Raw genomic sequence first — 23,403 nt, forward strand, 5'->3', positions numbered from 1 at the left:
ATGTGGGAGAGGTCCTAAATGAGTACTACACATCAGTATTTACCAAGGAGAATGCTGTGGAGGATAGGGAGATCAGTGTGAAGTGTGCTAATAGGCTATGGCATTTTGAGATAAAGGAGGAGGTAGTGTTGGGTCTCTTAAAGAAAATTAAGGTGAATAAGTCCCCAGGGCCGGATGGGATATACCCCAGGTTGTTGAGAGAGGCAAGAGATGAGATTTCTGGACCCTTGACCAACATCTTTGTATCCTCTTTTGCCACAGGTGAGGTCCCGGAGGACTGGTGAGTAGCTGATGTTGTTCCATTATTCAAGAAGGGAAATAGGAATAATCCTGGAAACTATAGGCTGGTGAGTTTCACGTCAGTGGTAGGGAAGCTACTGGAGAAGATTCTTAGGGATAGGATTTAAGAGCATTTGGAAAACCATCGCCTAATTAGGGACAGTTAGTATGGCTTTGTGCGGGGCAAGTCGTGTCTTACTAACTTGAATTTTTCAAGGAGGTGACAAAGGTGATTGATGAAGGTAGAGCTGTGGATGCTGTCCAAGTGAATTTTAGTAAGGCATTTGACAAGGTCACTCATGAGAGGCTCATTCAGAAGATTAAGATGCATGGGAGCCATGGTGAATTGGCCATTTGAATTCAGAATTGGCTTGTCCATAGAAGACAGAGGGTAGTGGTCGATGGGACTTATTCTGACTGGAGGTCTGTGACTTGTGGTGTTCCACAGGGATCTGTACTGGGACTTCCACTGTTTGTGATAATATATAAATGACCTGGATGAAACCATAGATGGTGGGTTAGTGAGTTCACAGATGATACAAAGATTGGTGGTGTTGTGGATAGTGTAGAAGATTGCCAAAGGATACAGTGGGATATAGATCAGTTGCAGATATGGGCGAAGAAATAGCAGATAGAGTGTAATCCAACCAAATGTGAGGTGTTGCACTTTGGGAGATCTAACGTAAAGGGACAGGACACTGTTAATGGCAAGACCCTTAATAGCAGAGGGATCTTGGGGTTCAAGTCCAAAGCTCCCTGAAAGTGGCTGCACAGGTTGATAGGATGGTAAAGAATGCATATGGCATGCTTGACTTTACTAGTCGAGGCATGAGCTCAAGAGTCAGGAAGTTATGCTGCAGCTTTATAAAACTCTAGTTAGGCTGCATTTGGAGTATTTCATTCAATTCTGGTTACTCCATTACAGGAAGGATGTGGAAGCTTTGGAGAGGGTGCAGAAGAGGTTTACCAGGATGCTGCCTGGATGGAGGGCATGTGCTATAAGGAGAGGTTGGACAAACTTGGGTTGTTTTCTCTGGAGCAGTGGAGGCTGAGGGGAGATCTGATTGAGGTTTATAAGATTATGAGGGGCATAGATAGACAGCCAGTGTCTTTTTCCTAGGGTCAAAATGTCTAATACTAGAGGGCATTCATTTAAGGTGAGAGGGGGTAAGTTCTAAGGAGATGTGTGGAGCAAGTTTTTTTTTTACACAAGGTGTGCTGGGTGTCTGGAATGCACTACTAGGGGTGGCGATGCAGGCAAATATGATGGAGGCGTTCAAGAGGCTCTTAGATAGGTACATGAATGTGCAGAGAATGGAGGGATATGGACATTGTGCAGGCAGAAGGGATTAGTATAATTTGGCATTTAATTATCAGTTTAATTAGTTCAGCACAACATCGTGGGCTGAAGGGCCTATTTCTGTGCTGCGCTGTTCTACATTCTGTCTGCACCTCAGCACCATTTATAAAGACAGGGGCACAGGCTCCGCCGCCGCTTCCTGAAGTCAATGACCAGCTCTTTTGTTTTGTTGACATTAAGGGAAAGGTTCTTGTCTTGACACCATGCCACGAACTGTGGAGGAAGTGTAGCTGCCTATCTTTATTGATTGTGGTCTGTTGGTCAGGAAGTCAAGAGTCCAGTTGCAAAGGGAGGTGCTCAGTCCTCGGTCTAGGAATTTGGAGATGAGTTTGCTTGGAATTATAGTATTGAAGGCGGAGCTGTAGTCAATAAACAATAGTCTAACATAGGCGTCTTTACTGTCCAGAAGCTCCAGAGATGAGTGTAGGGCCAGGGAGATGGTATCTGCCATGGACCTGTTTCAGCAGTAGGCGAATTGCAGTGGGTCAAGGTCATCTGGGAGGCTGGAGCTGACTTATGCCATGACCGGCCTCTTGAAGCACTTCATGATGGTAGATGTCAGAGCCACTGGGCAAAAGTCACTGAGGCATGTTGCTCTATTTTTCTTTGGCACCTGGATGATAGTGGTCTTCTTAAAGCAGGTGGGAACCTCAGATTGGAGTATGGAGAGGATAAAATGATTGCAAATACTCCTGCCAGCTGATCCACACGGAATCTGAGTGCACGGTCGGGGACTCCATCTAGGCCAGGCACAGGTTCTCTCTGGAGGACTGATCTGACGTTTGCAAAGGTGACTGTGGACACAGGTGCACTGGAGGCTCATGGTGTGGGTGGTGTCATTTCATTGCCCTTCTGTTCAAAATGTGCATAGAAATCATTGAGTTCATTGAGGAGGGATGCATTGTTGTCAGTTGCGCTGCCCAACTTCGTTTTGTAGTCCGTTATAGCATGCATGCCCTGCCACAACTGACAGCTGGTCTGGGATTCAATTTTGGACTGGTATTTTCTCTTGGCATCCCTGATAGCTTCATGAAGGTCTTACCTAGATTTCCTGTATAGATCAGAGTAACCCAATTTGAACATCACAGACCTGGACTTCAGTAGGGAGTGGATCTCTCAGTTCATCCATGGTTTCTGGTTGGGGAACACCCAGATTGACCTCTTTGCTACACAGTCCTCAACACACCACTGTGAGCTGTGAATTCATGGAGTGGTAGCTCTAGCAACTACTGCAGAGTTCCAGAATCTGAAGGGAGACCCAAAGTGCTATGAGTGCAGTCAATTACCTGTTGAATCAAGAGGGTGGGGTGGGGTGACTGCTCAGTCAATGGTGTACGCCAAAGGGAAAACAGACAAAGTCCACTTTCCTTCAGTAGAGAGCATCTGAAAAACAATTTAGAATGTCTGCCTGAAATGAAACAGAATCCAGGAAACTCAGAGTGATAATGAACACAATATTTAAGAACAGAGCAATCCTGACAACAACTCTCCCTGTAGAAGGACAGATACATCAGCATTGCCTTAGAAAGACTTAGCTGCCAGATATACTGCACTTCTTTTCACACGGATGAAAGGATTTCCATTCACAAGTTTTTATTCCTTTTTTTCATATATAAAGACTGGATATTCCTGCCTTGCCTACAACACCTACAGCTCCAGTTTACGTAAAATACTGCAGAAAGATTGCAAATGCACACATGGTAAGATGGTAATGAATCAGAAATGGCAGTGCACCTCATTAAAGTTACAGGGGTCAATAGCAGCATACATCTGCATCAGCAGACAGCTTCAGAGCATTATGCAAAAGACTGCACAAGTGTAAATTTGTGAGTGGTCTTTTAAGTCGCACACCCACAGTAAATAGAGTGCCATGAAACAATTCCCCCAGTATGAATGCTTAACAATTTGTCTGAAGTAGAAATGAAGTAGAATTACTAATTTCTCTTGGCAATGCTCTAAATGATTGATGCACAAGACACGACTTCACTCACTTCTGTCCTAAGAACCAAATATCTCATATGCATTCACCCATGCGTAAAGCTGGATATGAACCTCAGTTCACCCTTCTATATTCAAGCAAAACAGAAGGATGTTTGTTAGGGCTCAAGAATCTCACTCCTTGAGATCAGATCTCACCTAATCACCTTATTACCTTTCTTGAAAATATTTATATTTTCTGATGTAATGGCTATTCTGGATAGCTTACTCCATAACTCTATTATGTTTAAAGTGAAAAGTTCCAAATTCGTAATGTTTAATGCCTTCAGTGGCATTTCTGCTTTTTGATGTAATCATTAACTTAAATGGATCAATTTTATCTAGTTAATTCATAACAAGACACTTTGGAGACTAAATTAAGTCAGGTAGCACAATTTCTTTTGGCAGTTAAGGTACTGATTTACCTCCTATTTTGATCATGCATCATGAGCAGACAGGTTTACTACAACTTGTATTACTCAGCAAATTGGTAGTAAGATGCCACCTGTATCACACATATACATAATAAGAATGCAGAATCGGCAGTCATTGACATCCTGATGCAAGGCTGATTTAATACCAGCATTGCCACATTGGGTTGTAATGATCCAGCAAATGACATGCATTATTCACACACAAGAAACCTGGCATTCAGTACAGGGAAAAATTAAAATCTGCGGGTTTGTTAGTGATTGAGTAAGGTGGTGAGGGAAGTTGGTTAGAACTGTATTGAGCGAATCATTGGAGGCGGTAAAATCTCTGCTGTCTATAATCTATAGCTGGGTTTCATCTGAAATGTCCAGTGATCACTTTTGCCTGCAAAAATAGAATTTTTTCATGGCAATTCTGCTGGACTTCCTGTATAATAGAGAACTGGGAGATGGTTTGAAGATCAAGCCAATAATTAGTGAAGCAGATAGACATTTCTGTGGGCACAAATATGCTTCCAGTCAGTATGGTGCCTCCCAATGTCAGGATCATGGATATCACTGAATGATTGCAAAATATTTTGAATGGGAGGTGAGAACAACAGGAGGTTGAGGTCCATATCAATGCCATTGACATGGGAAAAAACAAGGATGAAGTCCTGCAGGCACAATTCATTGAACCACCAAGGAGATTAAAAAGCAGAGTCTCAAATGTAGCAAGTAATTTCCAGATTACCACCAGCGCCAAGCACCACTGAGAAAAGAAATAGGAGGTCATTAATCTGTCTGAACAGTTTCCTGTGGCAGTAGACAATCTGGATTAGTCTACCTTGCTCTACATCTGTGATAATGACATGAAATTACAAATTTTACATGTTACCTGCACAGGATAATAAAGTTAATCATGTATTGTGATACCAGGGCATGTTTTCCCCCCTTATATTCAATATCAAAAGTCACCTAACTTCCAAACAAAATCTGAACTTCCTTATCTCATTGATATTTTGTTCTCCATAATTACAAATTAATGAATTGGTTTAGTACTGGATCATGATTCCAGAAGCCTGGACTATCAATCTAGAGACCCAAGTCCAAATTCTACCATGACAAAAGTGGAATTTAAAATAATAATCTAATGATGACTGCAAAACTACAGGATTGTCATTAAAAACCCATCTTTTCTGCCATCCTTACGTTTGCTTACATATGACTCCAGACCCACCAATATGTTTGATTCTCCAATGCCCTCAGAAATGGCAGAACAAACCATTCAATTCAAGTGCAATTAGGGAAAGACAATAAGTACTGATCTTGCCAACACAGTCCAGATCCCAAAAAAATGTATGAATTAAAAAGACTCAGTGCCCTCTCAAATACAATTTGCCATGGCAGTGATTAGCATTAATCGTGTTGCCAATTAACCTTGACAAAAAGCATAAATTCAAAATAGAAAAACATTTATGGAAAATAAGCATACTTAAGGAAGGAAGTCAAAATTTTATTAACGAGTACAAAAAAAAGTTGTAGATTGCACTAATAATCTCCTAACATGGTGGTACTAATGAGCTCAACTGTGCTGCCGATAATGGTGCTAAGCAAATGTCAGAACTCCTCTGCAAGAAGGAAGGACTGAAACTCCACAGATGAATCACCCAAAATGAAGGTGTTTACCAAAGGTTACAAATTGATGATTGCCAAGTCAGATGTGCTACAACTATCTTCTCTGGTTCAGTGGTATCAGTCATTCTCATGAACAAATCCTTTGTTTCAAAAGATGCAAGTACAATATGCTATCATATCTCAGTATTTTGCAGTTTTATGAAAACTTATCTTAATTCATTTCAGTTGACTGGTTTTTCTCACTGATGGTTTTCCTCCTGTTGATAAGTTAGAATCTTAGTTTTGAACCATTATTCAGCAATGTCCTCAATGAGTTTATTATTTCTCATTTATTAGTTCTTTTTAATATAACAACACTGAGGTATTTATTTTTGCATATCCAGCTGTGAAATTCCTATTTTCTTTATCTATTTTCAGCAACCTAATTTTCATCATGCACTGAAGGCTGACAACAGTATGACTCAGCAGACCTTTTCTTGTTTCCTGCTTTTTCTTTCTGATCAAATCAGTTCTGCAAGTTACTATCCAAGATTATCCCTAGGAAAACCATACCCAACTCTAGTTTAGTATAAAACATATGTAACATGCAGCCACAGCACCAGTCCCACCTCTCTGAGAATCCAGAATTGAATATTTTATGGTTCAGTTCCTAATTCTGTTTAAAACAATGTGTCCATCCAACTTTAACAGTTTTAATACTAATTTTGTAAGTTGAGCATCATCTTCAACGATGAAAACAGATGTAAAGTACTCATTTATTTTCTCCGCTATACCCGAGAGATCTGCAGATCATGCCCTTACATATTTCTCATTGGCCTAAATGTACCTTCAACAATCCTCTGGGTCCACATATCCTAGAATCTTAAACAATCTCAGACAGTGCTTTCCAGATCAAAACAACTCACTATGTTGAAAATTATACTGACAACATTCTTTACCACCTCTTCTGCCCTTGGAAATGACCTTTCCTTATTTACTTCGATAAAAGCCTTCATTATTTTAAAACACATCTATTCCCTCTCATCCTGGCCTTCTGCATTCCAAGGAGAATAATACTTGTAATTTCTCTATTTACTTCTGACACTACACCAGTAAACCACATTGTGCCAGCTCCAAGGCCATGACATCCTTCTAGTGCCCAAAATTGAGAACAATGCAGCATGGAGGGAAACAGCGGGTGGGTTAACCAATGACATAAAGATGTAGTGTTATTTTTGACATTATGCCTCTGCATGTTAAAAACTGATTTAAGAATTGGTTAAGGCACAATAAATAGAACAGAGAGAAGGAATAAATAGTTTTTTTTTCAGGTTATCAGACTGTTACTAGTGGGGTGAGACAAGAATCAGTAATGGGCCCTCAGTCATTCAGAATTTACTTTAATGACCTAGATCAAAAAAAAGGTTAATATCTAACTTCTCTCATATTGCAAAGGTAGGACTGTGACGTGAAGAGAACACAGAGTCTGCAAAAGCATATAGACAGTTTAATTGACTGAACAAACTAGTGCTATATAGTGCAGGAAAATGTGAGATCATTTTCAGAGGAAGAATATAAATTTTTAAACAGTTGCAGCTGGTTAATGAAATGAGGAAACAACAAGCAATTAAGAAGTTAAATAGCATGTTGGCCTTTTCACAAGTGGTTAGGGGACAAATGTTACCAAAACCATGCAGAGCTTTGGTGAAACCACAAGTGCCGTATTGGATACAGTTCATGGTCTCTGTATTTAAAGGCAGTGAAACATAGATAACTAGAATGATTACAAATGAGGGGATTGTCTTGGGAGCAGAGATTCATGAAGATTGAACTGACTGGAATTTATAAGCATTAGGGATAATCTCCTTGAGATGTGCAAAAGCACGAGGAGGACTAACAGATTTCTTTTTCCATCTTTAATCTGCTTCCTTTCACCATTTACTTTTAAAGGACTTTTCAGATTCTTTTTATTTTAACTGCAAATATATTCCCACATATTCTCAGATACCCATTTCTTTTTTCAGCTCGCCTCTGCACTTCCTTTATTCAGCTTAGTTCTCTAATGTATCATTAGATTGACATTAATTATAAGCTTTGTTTTCCTGTTTCATTTTCTATACCTTTAGTCATCCAAGAAGCTTTAGTTTTGGGTGACCTTACTTTCCACCTTGTGGGAATGTGCCTTTTTGTAACAAACTACTCGCTCTGAAGGTCTTCTATTGCTATTTTACTGTTTTATTCCCCCAGTTTTTGACCTCAATTTGATGTGGACAGAGCCCCTTTATACTCTCTTAAAAATCCTCATCAGTTATGCATTTTCATTTTTAAATTTTCTTTTGTTATAGCTATTCTAAACAAAAAGCCTAGTAACTTTACCACAATTGTTCACAATATTCTTCCAGCAGATCAAACAACATTCAAATAACTGATTTAAAGGTGATTTTCAAGTTTTATTTTTCTAGTACATGGCCTTGCATTATGATGTATTATGACATTTTAATTTATATATACCTTTTTGCTTTGCCTTATTCACATTGGATATGGCCAGTCAGCAACCTTGGCTTTTTGTGACTTTATTTTGCATATTGTCTTTGACTTGCACATATAGAGTCATACAAGCATAAGGTATCACTGCACCATTCAGCCCTTTATTAATTCTTTTGCAGAGTAATCCAAACAGTACCATCTGGTTCTTTCGTTCATCACTTAAACACTGCTTCTGGTTACCGATTTTCTACTTCTCTTGATTTACCTTCATGTGCATCTCTTCTGCATCTTCCTCAGGAAGGATATTAATTTTAACTCGGTGCCCAAAATTGAATACAATATAGCCCATCTGAGGCCTGGCCAGTGTTTCAGCCAAAGTTCAACACAACTTCCTTGCTTTTGCATTACCATGTTATTTTTAAAACGCAAAAATACCCTGTAACTTTTAAAAACTGTGTACGATCACCAACAGGTCTCTGTTCCATGTGACTCTTTAAAATTGCACCATTTAGTTCATAATGACTCTCCTCATTCTTTTTATACATGTCATTTCCCAGTTGCTTTAAATTTCATCCCATATTTGTCTGCCTATTCCACCAATCTATAGCCTCCTGCTATCAGTTCCTAACCTCTTCATTGCTTACTGTATTTGTTTTCTGTCATCTACAGATTTTGAGGTGATGCCTTGATATCATCAATATATGCCAAAGAGTGCTGGTCCTAATAGCAAACTCTACTACTGTGTACTTTGCTCAAGTTTGAAAACCTGCTGGTAAGGATGAATCCCTTCATAAGAATCTAATTATCTAATCTAATTATTTTATGAATGACACTTTAATCACTTCAGCTTTTTGATTAATTAGTACAATCTTCTTTGACAGTTCTTTGGGATTGATTATAACTTATTTCCATTCCCATTCTGTGGGTTCTGAGGTTGCTGATGAAACAGATGTGGGACCAGCAGTCCAGGATCTGGAATATCAGGACCAACATGGTCAACTCCAACATGACAGATCTGAATGATTTGTGAATTCAGATGCTTGGACATTGAATTAGCCTAATATGTGGTATTCATCAAACTCCACACACACACATTAACCACACTGCTCTCAAAGAACTTCATCAAGGTAGTCAAATTAATTTCTCCTTTAACAGATCTCTGCAGACATTTTATCTTTAAGGACATTGTCTTGAACATAGAACTTGGAACAGTGCAGCACAATAGGCTCTTCGGCCCACTAAGACCATGATGCCAATCTAAACTAATCCCATATGCCTGCAGTTGGTCCATATCCCTCTATTCCCTGCATGTTCATGTGGCTGTCTAAATGCTTCTTAAACATTGCTGTTTTGTCTGCACCTACCATCTCCCCTGGCAGCTATTTCCAGGCACCTGTCTCTGCATGAAAAAACTTGCCTTTCAAACTTCCTTTAAACTTTGCCCCTCTTGCCTTAAACCTATACCCTCTGGTATTAGACATTTTCAGCCTGGGAAAAAGACCAACTATCTACTTTTTCTATGCTTCTCACGATTTTCTCACCATAGAACCTTAGAACACTACAGCACAGAAAACAGGCCATTCGGTTCTTCCATTCTGTATCGAAACGTTATTCCGCTAGCCCCATTTACCTGCACCCAGTCCATAACCCTCCAGACCTCTCCCGTCCAAGTATCTATCCAATTTATTCTTAAAACTTAAGAGTGAGCCCGCATTTACTACATCAGATGACAGCCCGTTCCACACTTTCACCACTCTTTGAGTGAAGAAGTTCCCCCTAAACCTTTCCCCTTTCACCCTAAAGCCATGTTCTCTCGTACTTATCTCTCCTAATGTAGGTGGAAAGAGCCTACTCGCATTTAAGCTGTCTGTGCCCCTCATAATTTTGTAAACCTCTAATAAATCTCCCCTCATTCTTCTACGCTCCAAGGAATAAAGTCCTAACCTGTTCAATCTTTCCCTGTAACTCAACTCCTGAAGACCCGGCAACATTCTAGTAAATCTCCTCTGCACTCTTTCAATATTACTGATATCCTTCCTATAGTTAGGTGACCAGAAATGCACACAATACTCCAAATTTGGCCTCACCAATGACTTATACAACCTCGCCATAACATCCCACCTCCGAAACTCAATACTTTGATTTATGAATGCCAGGATGCCAAAAGCCTTTTTTACAACCCTGTCTACCTGTGACGCCACTTTCGGGGAATTATGTGTCTGAACTCCCAGATCCCTTTGTTCCTCCACAATCCTCAGTGCCCTACCATTTACTGTGCATGTCCTACCTTGATTTGTCCTTCCAAAATGCAACACCTCACACTCGTCTGCATTAAATTCCATCTGCCATTTTCCCAGATGATTCAGATCCCTCTGCAAGCTTTGAAAGCCTTCCTCACTGTCCACTATGCCTCCAATCTTAGTGTCATCAGCAAACTTGCTGATCCAATTTACCACATCATCTAGGTCATTGATATAGACAACAAACAACAATGGCCCCAGCACAGATCCCCGAGGCACACCACTAGTCACAGGCCTCCAGTCTGAGACACAATCATCCACTACCACTCTCTGCCTTCTTCCACACAGCCAATTTCGAAACTAGTTTACAACCTTTCCATGGATACCTAGTGACTGAACCTTCTGAACTAACCTCCCATGTGGGACCTTGTCAAAGGCCTTACTAAAGTTCATGTAGACAACATCCACAGCCTTTCCTTCATCTACTTTCTTGGTAACCTCCTCAAAAAACTCTACAAGATTCATTATACATGATCTACCACGCACAAAGTCATGCTGACTATCCTTAATCAGCCCTTGGCTGTCCAAATACTTGTATATCCGATCTCTCAGAACACCTTCCAATAATTTACCTACTACTGATGTCAGGATCACTGGCCTGCAATTACTTGGTTTACTTTTAGAGCCTTTTTTAAACAATGGAACAACATGAGCTACCCTCCAGTCCTCCGGCACCGCACCCATGGCTAAGGACATTTTAAATATATCTGCCAGGACCCCTGGAATTTCTACACTAGTCTCCCTCAAGGTCTGAGGAAATATCTTGTCAGGCCCGGGGGATTTATCTACCCTTATTCGCTGTAAAACAGCAAGCACCTCCTCTTCTTTAATCTCTATATGTTCTATGACACTACTGCTTGTTTCCCTTCCTTCCATATCCACTCTGCCAGTTTCCTGAGTAAATAGTGATGCAAAAAAACTGTTTAAGATCTCCCCCATCTCCTGAGGCTCCACACATAGACAACCACCCTGATCTTCTAGGTGAGCAATTTTGTCCCTTACTATCCTTTTACTCTTAATATACTTGTAGAAACCCTTTGGGTTTACCTTCACATTATCTGCCAAAGCAACCTCATGTCTTCTTTTTGCCTTCCTGATTTCCTTTTTTAGTATTTTCTTACATTTTCTATACTCTTCAAGTACCTCATTTGTTCCTAGTTGCCTATACCTGCTATACACCTCTCTCGTTTTCTTAACCAGAGCACCAACATCCCTTCAAAACCAAGGTTCCCTATGCTTGTTAACTTTGCCTTTAATCCTGGCAGGAACATGCAAACTCTGCACTCTCAAAATTTTGCCTTTGAAGGCCTTCCACTTACTGAACACATCCTTGCCACAAAATTGGCCTTTCTCCAATTTAGAACCTCACCTCAAGGACCAGACCTATCCTTATCCATAATTAACTTGAAACTAATGACATTATGGTTACTGGACCCAAATTGCTCACCTACACATACTTCTGTCACCTGACCTGTCTGGTTCCCTAATAGGAGATCAAGTATTGCATTCTCTCTCGTTCGTACCTCTATATATTGATTTAGAAAACTTTCCTGAACACATTTGACAAATTCCAAGCCATCCAGCCCTTTCACAGTGTGGGAGTCCCAGTCAATATGTGGAAAGTTAAAATCCCCGACTATTACAACTTTGTTTCTTACATCGATCTGCTATCTCACTACAGATTTGTTCCTCCAATTCTCTCTGACTATTGGGTGGTCTATAATACAACCCTATTAGTGTGGCCACACCTTTCCTGTTCCTCAGCTCCACCCATATGGCCTCTGTAGACGAGCCCTCCGGGCTGTCCTGTCTACGCACGGCTGTGATATTTTCCCTGACTAGCAATGCCACTCCTCCCCCTCTATCTCGTCTGAAACAACAGAACCCCAGAACATTAAGATGCCAGTCCTGCCCCTCCTGCATCCAAGTCTCACTAATAACAATAATGTCGTAATCCCACATGCCAATCCATGCCCTAAGTTCATCTGCCTTACCTACAATACTCCTTGCATTGAAATAGAGGCACCTGAGAACCTTCCTATCATGTACAAACCTTTGATTTCTGTCTATACCTGCAGTCCTCACATGACCATTTTCCTCCTCCACCTCACTATATGCTCTAACACTCCGGTTCCCTTCCCCCCTGCAAATCTAGTTTAAACCCCCTGGAGCAGCACTAGCAAACCTACCCGTAAGAATGTTAGTCCCCCTCTAGTTCAGGTGCAAACCGTCCCTTCGGAACTGGCCCCACCTTCCCTGGAACAAAGCCCAATTGTCCAGAAACACGAAGCCCTCCCTCCTGCACCATCTCCTTAGCCACGTATTTAGCTGCATGATTCTCCTATCTCTAGCCTCACTAGCACGTGGCACGGGTAGCAATCCTGAGATTGCAACCTTGGAGGTCCTGTCCTTCAACTTTGCACCTAATTCTCGAAACTCTTTGCAGGACCTCCTCCTCCTTCCTATCCATGTCATTGGTTCCTACATGGACCACGACATCTGGCTGCTCACCCTCCCTCCTGAGAATATCGAGAACTCGATCTGAGATATCGTGGACCCTGGCACCAGGGAGGCAACAGACCATCCGGGATTCTCAATCTCTCCCACAGAACCTCCTATCTGTCCCCCTAACTATCGAATCCCCTATCACTACTGCTCTCCTCTTTTCCATCCTTCCTTTCTGAGCTGAGGGTCCCACCTCAGTGCCAGAGACATGACCACTACAACTTGTCCCTGGTAGGTCATCCCCACCAGCAGTATCCAAAACGGTATACTTATTGTTGATGGGAACGGCCACAGGGGTGCTCTGCTCTTTCTGTCTATACCCCTTCCCTTTCCTAACAGTCACCCAGCTACCTGCCTCATGACTTTTAGGGGTGACTATCTCCCTGAAACTCCTGTCTATGTCTGCCTCTGCCTCAGCCTCACGAATGATCCGAAGTTCATCCAGTTCCTGCTCCAGTTCCCTAACTCGGTTTGTCAGGAGCTGCAGCTGGATGCACCTTTTACAGGTGTAGTCATCAGGGACTAGTGTGCTGTCCCCGACTTCCCAAATACTGCATACGGAGCACACGACTGCCCTAACTGCTGCCTTCATTACCTACTCCTATGTTAATTAAATTAAAGGAATTTACCCGGCCTTACCTCTCTGGGTGCAAACTCTTCCTCAACCTCTGCTCATCGAAGCCTCTCAAGCCAAAGCCTCAGAGCTCCACTCCACCCTGAGCCACTCACACACTGGCCGCCACAGCTTGGTTGCAGGTGCAACTAGTTCCTGACCATCCCCTCGGCACATCTTCCAGGATGTTGTGGACCCCTTTTGCTTTGCTGAATCCAGCACACAGCCAGTTCTTGACTTCATGTGGATTAAATGAAATGATGCAGGCTTCATTCCATCTGCAAACTCCCAGCCCTGCATAGCAATATTAAAACCTAGTTGTTCCTCGAGTGCCCAATGAGAGTCAATTCTGCAACAACATGTTATAGTTTCCCAGGTAATACTCCAAACTGGAGAATGACATCATGGAAATCACGAGATGCACAAGCCGAGCTAAATTTTTGTCATGACACAAAATGCCCTGGAAATGTTAGTTATGGTGCTTCACTCTGCTGTGGTGGAAGGTAGTGGAGGAAAAGCCATTGTGCAACATTATGCCTGTAAATCCACATTTTTGCAATAGTTAGATGAAGACAGCAAAGAGTGATTGCCTTGATCAGATGTCATCAGTTGCACACAAAGGCAACCTTGGTGGGTTACATCTTTCAAAGAGATAGAGATCAAATTATGAAGAAGTCATAGATAATTAGGTCCCTTTGATAAGTTGTAAATTTTTGGAATTTCCCTGAGCCTGAAGGTTTGAGGGACAGCTCATTCAGGAGGCACAAAATAAAGTTACTTATAAGGACAGTGGTACAGATCTAAAACTGCTGCCTCACAGCTCCAGCAACCTGGGATCAATCCTGAACTCCAGTACTGCCTATGTGGAGTTTGCACATTCTCCCTGCAACTACATCGGTTTCCCTGGGGTGTTCCGGTTTCCTCTCACATCCCAAAGACATCCCAAAGAGAGTTGATGGAAACATGGGAAGATGATTCAGGGTAGAATTAGCATAAATGTGTGTTTGATGGTCAGCACAGACTCAGTGGGCTAAAGGGCCTGTGCTCTCTCTCTCTCTCTCTCTCTCTCTGACTCAATGCCATGAAAAGAAGATCTGAAAATATTGGAGTATTTATTAGAAAACCCTTTTGTTTACATGCCACAAAGGAGGATTTTTCTTTATCCACCCAATCAAATCATTTAATTCATTACTTAATTTAATATTTTTGGAAAAGATTACAAATAGTCAATGACTTTTGAGCAATTTCAATTATTCAGAAAGCTCTGTTCTATGCAGAACAAGTATAAAATTAATGGCCCATTTGCTTTCCTACCAATTGAAAACAAAACAGAAAATGGATGCCCAGTGACAAACTTAAATATTCCTTGCAGATACATTAAGATCATAAAAATAAGCAGGAGTAGGGCATTCAATCCCCTAGGTGTGCTCTGCCATTTGACAAGATCGTGGTTGATATTTTACTGCACTGACCCCTATCTCTACTGTCTTATATCTAGAAGGCTATTCATCTCCGTCTTGAATAAACTAAACAACTGTACCTCTATAGCCTTCTTGGGTCGAGCATTCTAAAGATTCACTATCCCCTGGGTAAAGAAAGTTCTTCTTGCCTTTGTCCTGAATGGCCTCCTGTTTATTTTGAGACTGTCGCCTTTGATTCTAGACACCCCAGCTAAGAGAAATATCATCCCTGCACTTACCCTGACAAGCTGCATGAGAATAATTTTGTATGTTTCAATAACATCACCCTCACTTTTCTAAATGCACAGTCTGCTTAATCTCTCATACAACTAACCAGGTATCCAAATAATCAAGTTTAGCAAATAATAACCAATCTTTGCTGGATCCCCTCAATTCCAGGTATATACTTCCTTAGGAGGGGAGATCAGACCAGATCTTCCAGAAGTTGGCACACTAGGGCTATATAAAATTTGATCAAGATGTCTCTAATACTCAATTCCTCATGCAATAAAGGCCAACATACATTTTGTCCTCCAGATTCCTTCCTGAACTTGCATATTAAAATTAACTGATTTGTTAACAAGGACACCAGATCCCTCTGAACATGGACATCCTTCAACCTCTCACCATTTAAAAAAACCTTATGCCTTTCTATTTTTTCTATCAAAGTCAATGACCTCACATTTTTTGACATCATATTCCATCTCGCATGTCCTTAAACATTAACCTAGCCTGTCTTTATTTTCCTAATATTTTTCTTCATTTTCTTCCTGGAACACACTACTACCTAGCTTTGAATCTTCAGGAAATTTGGAAATATTACATGCAATTCCCTTTTCCAAATTATTGTTATAGATTATGAACAGCTGGGGTCCCAGTAAAATTCCTACTGGTCATAGCCTCCCAATTTGAAAAAGATTCATTTATTCCTGCTCTGTTTTCAGTACCACGTGCTCTAATTTTGTTTAATAACTTCTTAGGTTCCATCTTATCAAATGCCTTCTGAAAGTCCAAATACATCACACCACTGGCTTGCTCTTAACTATTCTTGTAGTTACAACATCAAAAAATCCCAACAGTTCCATTTTGTGAAGTTCTTGGTCTCAGGTTGATTTCAGATTGGCTATTGATGAATGGAATGGGTTTTCATTATAAACAAGAGTAGATTGTTACAGTGGAAGAACTTGGGGGTAGCACAGTGAGTAAAGCTGCTATCCTACAGCTCTATCAAGCTGGGTTCAATTCCTGACCTTTTGTGCTGAATGGAGTTTACACATTCTCCCTGTGACCACATGGATTTAGTCCAGGTGCTCTGGTATCTCCCCATCTCCCCACCTTCCCCCCCCCCCCCCCATATATCTCAAAGGCATGCAGGTTGATTGGTTAATTTGCAGTTAATAACCCTTATCATGTAGGTGAAGGGGAGAGTTAAAGGGAATGTGCGGAGAATAAAATGAGATTAGTGTCAATGAGTGGTTGATGATCAGCACAGACTCAGTGAGCCTAAGGGTCTGTTTCAGTAAATAAGTTTAACAATTCCTGATCAGCACATATTGCTACTGCTTATAGCTCCATCTGGTGGCTACATTGAAAAGATATTCGATGCCAGCAAACATGTTGGCATGGATACTAGAAACTTTTCTCAAATATTCCTTTCATTATTATTTCAAAAGGATTGCTCTTGCAAATGCTGCACGTGATGGTTTTTAAAGGTGAATATTAAGATAATTACTAGATCTTTGATCTGAATCAGAAACTATTCTAAAGCTTGCATAATTAATTGCTACTGTTTAAAGGAACCATAACAAAAGTGTTATATATTATATATATATATATGTATATATTATATACACACAAACACACAACAATTATCTATTCACAATAAAACATTAATACTTCTGTGAAATACCTAAGGTATTTCATGGGGGTATTACCAAACAAAATTTGACAGATTTGGCCATTTTGGGACAGGTTATCCAAAGCTTGATCAAAGAGATAGGTTTTAACTGGTATCTTAAAAGGAGGAGAGGTTTAGGGAGGGAAGCCCAAAGTTGCAGGCCAAGGCACAGCTTCCAAAGATGGAGCACTCTAAATTAGAAAAAAGGAAACACCAAGAGCTGCAAGTTTCTCTCCATGTCACAGAACATGCTGATCTGCACAGACATCACTGTTCCTTCACCACCATTGTGTCCAACCTTTCCGAACCCGAAGATGTATCTCCATCAGGAAGACTGCAATGATTCAAGGCAACATCCCAAAAATGAGTCACAACATTTTTTTTTACAAACAAAAAAGATGACAAGCATACAGAGAATGTCAGGCATTAAAACTGTTAGAAGAATAGAAGAGATTGGACACTGTGGAGAAACAAGGAGTAAAGGAAATATGCTATACATGCACTAGGCATGGACCATTTTGCAAATAGCCCAAGACGTAGAATTTAGCTATAATAGCCAAGTGATAATACAATCAAACTATTACCTCTGACAATCAAGTCACACTTTTAAAAATATATTAAAATAAATGAAAGGCTATTTGTTTTATAAAGGGAAATATATCAAGACAATGCTATAAATAATGTTGGAGCTATCAATAGCACATATAACATTTCACCAGAAAACGCAATTTACAAATGCTATAATCTCATTATACTACTACTGAAGGCTAAAGAGTTCTATAAATTGATTTGAGAGACATTTTGAGCACATTATGCAACAGAAAAGTTCAATAAACATGTTAAATTGCCTTGCCTCTGAAGCTTTCTTTTGGGTGATTGCCCTTGGTGAATTTGTTTCTTCCCATTGTTCTGCTACTTGATTAATTTCAGCAGTCTTCTGTTCAAAACTTGTCTGTGCATTGAGTAATGTCACCTCATAGAATTCTTGGATATCTGAAAGCAAAAAGTAAAGTATTCCTCATTGAACTGTATATAGAGAAAACAGTTATTTTTTCTGCAATGTTGGTGTTATCTTAAAATTAAAAAAACATGTTATGGTTATTAATTGCTTCAGAGACTAAAGATCCAAAAAAGATATTTTTTTAAAAATAGATTTGATAAATACCAGAAAAATTACTTATTTTTCCAATCAACTTAGATTTTATCAATTCCACACTATATTAGATGTCAGGTAGTATAATGATTGTGTAACTAGACTAACATCCAGGGGGCTAGACTAATAATCCAGACACAATCTTGAATCCCACCATGGGATCCAAGAAATTAAATCAATACTAAAATAAAACTAGTACTAGCACTAATGATAATGAAACAACAGGATTGTCCACTTAAAAATTTAGCTCATTAATCCCAAAGGAGAAAATCTGATATCCTTTGTAGAGTTACAGAATATTTTATATGACACTTGGAACATTGTTACAGCTGATATAAAGTATGTTGCAGCAGAATACCCCTTTCTATTAAACAATTCTGACCTGGTTTGTGTAATTAAGCTATCCAGTTCGGCAGTATAAATAATAACAAAGAAACAGCCTATTGGAATGTTCTTTTGAAGATAACAAGGTTGCAAGATTTTTATCAATATTTGAACAGGCTGTCCCCAGGTAACTCATTGGTTCTGTTTTTATGAATGCCCATAAGTCAATTTTGTCCATAAGTCAGAAAATACATAAAAATCATTCCCTATGGCAACCATACTTCCACAATGTAATGAATGGCTTCAAAAGCACATAAGACTGATAAGAAATAACAATTACTAAAAGTGGAGAAAGAGAGTTAAGCCTTTCGTAGTAACGAACCTATATACTTATGTAGCACTTTTAAATTTAATAATATTATGGGAGCTTATTTGTATGTAGGGCTGTCCATAAGTAGGACATTCATAACTTGGGGACAGCCTGTAGAAGCATCCTTGCCAACTAGAGGCTGTAGGTCAGTCTAAGAATTTATCAGATGGAGACATATAGGAAAAACTTAATTGTCCTGTTGGCTCCAAATGGGCAAGTTATGGATAGCTGCAAGATGCAAGAGATAGAAGGAGCCGCAGGCTTGTTTCTAAAGCAATTAACATGTGCAGGAATGTAGGGAGGAATAAAAGGTTTGTGAATACAGAAGGACTCCAGAAGAAATGTGGCTACTAATGTAACAGACTGTTGAGTACAAATGACCTTTGGAGGGTTATGACATTGATTGACTGAATGCTAAGGTTGAATACCATCTAGGATTCGAGGTCTCAGATCAGTTAAGAAATGATAGCTAAATGCGTAACTTTAGAATTGAAAGATACATGTCCCATGTAACTTTTGCTTAGGGTATACTATACGAGTTGTTATTTTTAAGTCATCCCATAATTCTGCATCATAGGTTGGGTGGGGATGGGGGTGGGGGGTGGTGGCTAGGGGATTGCTTTCATGCATGCAGTTGAATAAACTAGGGAACAAAGGAACTCGAGTTTTATCTGACTGCTGCAGGTGCAGAGAGAACACACAAGAAAATTGGAACAGGAGTAGGTCAGTTGGGTCCTCAAGCCTGTCCAGGCCATTCAATCTGATCATGACTGATATATCCCAGAGCTCAACCCATGTGCCAGATCCCCATAGCCCTCAAGTACCCCATATTTCAAAACTTTATCTACCTCCACTTTAAATACTTCTATGAGCTATCCTCCACAAATCTCTGGGCTCAGAATTTCAGAGATCATTACCCCCTGCAAGATGAAATTTCTATGTACCTCAATTTTAAATAACTGGCTTCTTATTCCTTCACTCAAGATTCTATCAGTGAAAACATTCTCAACATCTACCCAGTCATGCTCCCTCAGAATCTGACATATTTCAATAAGATCACCCCTCATTCTTCTAAAGTCCAAAGAATACAGACACAACCTATTTAGCCTCTCTTGATAGGACATTGCCCTCATCCAGGAACTAGCCTGGTGAATCTTTTGAGCTACCTCTAATGCAACTAAAGGGAAGAAAACTGTGTGGTCTAGATGTGGCCTCACTCACAAGCAATTGTAGCAAGACTTCTCTATTTCTAAAGTCCAACCATTTTGCAAAAAAGCCCAAACGCCATTTGTTTTCTTAACTACTTGCTGCATTTGCGTGCAATTTTTTTGAGATTCATACAAAAGAACTCCTAAATTCATTCGCACTTCACTCTTTGCAGTCTTTTACCATTTAGATAATAATCTGCCTTTTGATCACATTTCCACATTTACCTTATTTGCCAAGTTTTCTCCCACTCACTCAATCTATCTATATCCCATTGCAAGTTACAATATCCTCATCACAAGATAACGTTCCATCTATTTTTGTGTCAACAGCAAACTTGGAACCCTTACATTCTCCATCATCTTCCATGTCATTAATATAAATAGGCCAGATAAAATAGATGAGGCAGGTATAATACGACATTTAAAAGACATTTTGATAAGTACATGGATAGGGAAGGTTTAGAGGGATATGGGCCAAATGTGGGCTTAGGTCAGCATGGAAGAGTTGGGTCGTATTGGACTGTGCTGTATTACTCTATGACTCTATAAATAGTAAATAACTAGGGCCAAGAACTGATCCCTGGCGTACTCTACTAGTTACATCCTTCCAATCTGAAGAAGACACCATTTATTCCAACTCTCCATTCTCTATATAATAACCAATTTTCAGTCTATGCTAACACACTTTCTCCAATACTTTAGTCTAACTTTAGTCCTGTGAGTTTTTCTAATACCTTGTCCCTTGTGATTTGGATTTTTACAAATTCTTCCATATATGAAAATAGCCCATTTGTTACGATCAGGATTTTGCAGTGTCCTCCACAGTGAAGACCAATGTAAAACATGTTTAATATTTCTGCCATTTCCTTGCTTCCTGATATTAATTCTCCAGTCTCATTTTCTAAAGATTCTGTACTAACCCTTATCACTCCCTTCATTTTTATACGTCTATAGAAAATATTACTGTTCGTTTTGATATTGCATACAAGTTCTCTCTCAAAATCAATTTTCTACTTTCTAATGAGTTTTTGAGTCTTTCACTGCTGGTTCCTGAAATATTCCCAATTTTCTGGTCTACCATAGCCCGAGCTACATTGTATGACCTAGTTTTTGATTTAGCATTATCCTTGACCCCCTTTGTCACACAATGATAGTTCTCATCTGACGGAACCCTTCTTTCTAGTTGGGATAAGTTTCTACTGAGCATTATACTCTAGCTGTTTAAATATCTGACACTGCTCATCTTAGCTTATTTACCCCATCCACTGCAGACAATTCCACCTTTGTAACATTGTAATTGCTCTTATTTAAGCTGAAAACACTGATTTTTGACCTGGAGTATGCACCCTCAAATTGCATGTGGAATTCTACCATGTTGTGGTCACTACTTCCTAGGAGGTCCTTAACCACAAGTAAAATAATTAAAACCACAGATGCTGTAATCTGAAACAAAAACAGAAGTGCTGGAAGAACTCAGCCAGTCAAGCAGCTGACCAACTGGTTTCTCTTTCCAATGACGCAGCTCGACTATCTGAGTTCTTCCAGCATTTCTGTTGTTGTGTCTTATTAATTCTTCCTCATTACACATGACCAAATCTAAAATAACCTGTTCCCAGGTAGGTTCTGTAATATACTGTTCTTTCTTTCTTTTTCAATCTTTTTATTAGTTTTCAAATTAATACAGATTAATATATAACATCAATGTTTGTACATGTAATACATAGAGATCATAAGGCGGCATATGGTGTATTGTCCTTCATCAATTGGGGAATTGAATTTAGCAGCCGAGAGGTATTGTTGCAGCTGTATAGGTCCCTAGTCAGACCGCACTTGGAGTATTGTGCTCAGTTCTGGTCACCTCACTACAGGAAAGATGTGGAAGCCACAGAGAGGGTGCAGAGGAGATTTACAAGGATGCTGCCTGGAATGCGGAGCATGCCTTATGAAAGCAGGTTGAGGGAACTCGGCCTTTTCTCCTTGGAGAGACGGAGGATGAGGGGGGACCTAATTGAGGTGTATAAGATGATGAGAGGTATTGATAGGGTAGATTAGTCAGAGGCTTTTCCCCAGGGCTGAATTGGTGGCCACAAGAGGACATAGGTTTAAGGTGCTGGGGAGTAGATATAGAGGAGATGTCAGGGGTAAGTTTTTTTTTTACTCAGAGAGTGGTGAGTGCATGGAATGGACTGCCGGAAACAGTGGTGGAGGCAGATACGAAAAGGTCTTTCAAGAGACTGTTAGATAGGTACATGGAGCTGAGTAAAATAGAGGGCTATGGGTAAGCCTAGTAATTTCTAGGATAGGGACATGATCGGCACAGCTTTGAATTGTGCTGTAGTTTTTCTATGTTTCTATCAGGAGGACAATCATAGCATAGATAATCATAAAGAACAATAAAATATTTTTAAAAATCTGTAGATCCCGATCTCTTAGTAAATGAATATAATATAAAAGAAAGGAAAGAAAAAAAATCCCCAAATCAATAAGAAAAATTATAAACAATATATCAAACCAAACTAAACAGAAAAATTTCAATAAAGAACAAAAAAAGAAAAAAAAGACTGGACTGAAATTTCTCAGTAAAAACAGAGCAATATTATGTCGTCAACTCCGTTCTTTTAATTAGAAAGTTATTGAAAGGGGATCTATATCATGTGAAAATATTGGATAAATGGACTCCAAATATCTTCAAATTTAAGCAAAGAATCAACAGTACCACTCCTAATGTTTTCGAAGTTTAAACATGATATAGTTTGAGAGAACCATTGAAAAGTAGTAAGGGGTATTGGATCCTTCCATTTAAGCAAAATGGATCATTTGGCCATTAACGTAACAAAGGCAATTATACGGTAAGCGGAAGCAGATAAATGGCCAGACTCTATCCTTAGTAATCCAAAAATGGCAGTGATAGGGTGAGGTTGTAAATCAATATTCGATACAGTTGAGATAATGTTAAAAATGTCTTTCCAATATTTTTCCAAAAGAGGACAGGACCAAAATATATGTGTCAAAGAAGCCACATTTGATTTACATGTGTCACATATAGGATTTATATGGTGATAAAAATGGGCTAGCTTATCTTTTGACATATGGGTCCTGTGAACTACTTTAAACTGTATCAAAGAGTGTCTGGCACACATTGAAGATGTATTAACTAAATGAAGAATTTTCTTCCATGTCTCTGTAGGTATAGATGTCTGGAGTTCACTTTACCATTCATTCTTAATTTTGTCCAGTGATTCTGGACGTATTTTCATAATTAAATCATAAATTATTGCTATCAAGCACTTCTGATAAGGATTAAGACCTAAAATTTTTTCCATAATTTCAGTTTTGTATGGCGTCAGAAAAGAGGGTATAGTAGCTTTTAAAAAATTTCTAACTGTTCTACGAAGCAATCACTGATGCCCTCTACAAATTCTTCTACGATACCCTTGCCAATC

General features: G+C 39.6%; 1 protein-coding gene across 3 annotated transcripts in view; it reads right to left on the reverse strand.

Annotated features, from left to right (window-relative positions):
• The window catches only part of dlg2 (discs, large homolog 2 (Drosophila)), a 567,102-nt gene that overhangs the window by 474,241 nt on the left and 69,458 nt on the right, over positions 1–23,403 (reverse strand). For all 3 annotated transcript variants that reach the window (XM_052026014.1, XM_052026016.1, XM_052026015.1), the window contains exon 4: positions 17,759–17,898. In XM_052026014.1, the coding sequence (XP_051881974.1) occupies positions 17,759–17,898 (140 nt within the window). The remainder of the gene's footprint in view (positions 1–17,758; positions 17,899–23,403) is intronic.

The sequence above is a fragment of the Pristis pectinata genome, chromosome 11 (assembly GCF_009764475.1).
Source record: "Pristis pectinata isolate sPriPec2 chromosome 11, sPriPec2.1.pri, whole genome shotgun sequence".
NCBI classification, from domain to species: domain Eukaryota; kingdom Metazoa; phylum Chordata; class Chondrichthyes; order Rhinopristiformes; family Pristidae; genus Pristis; species Pristis pectinata.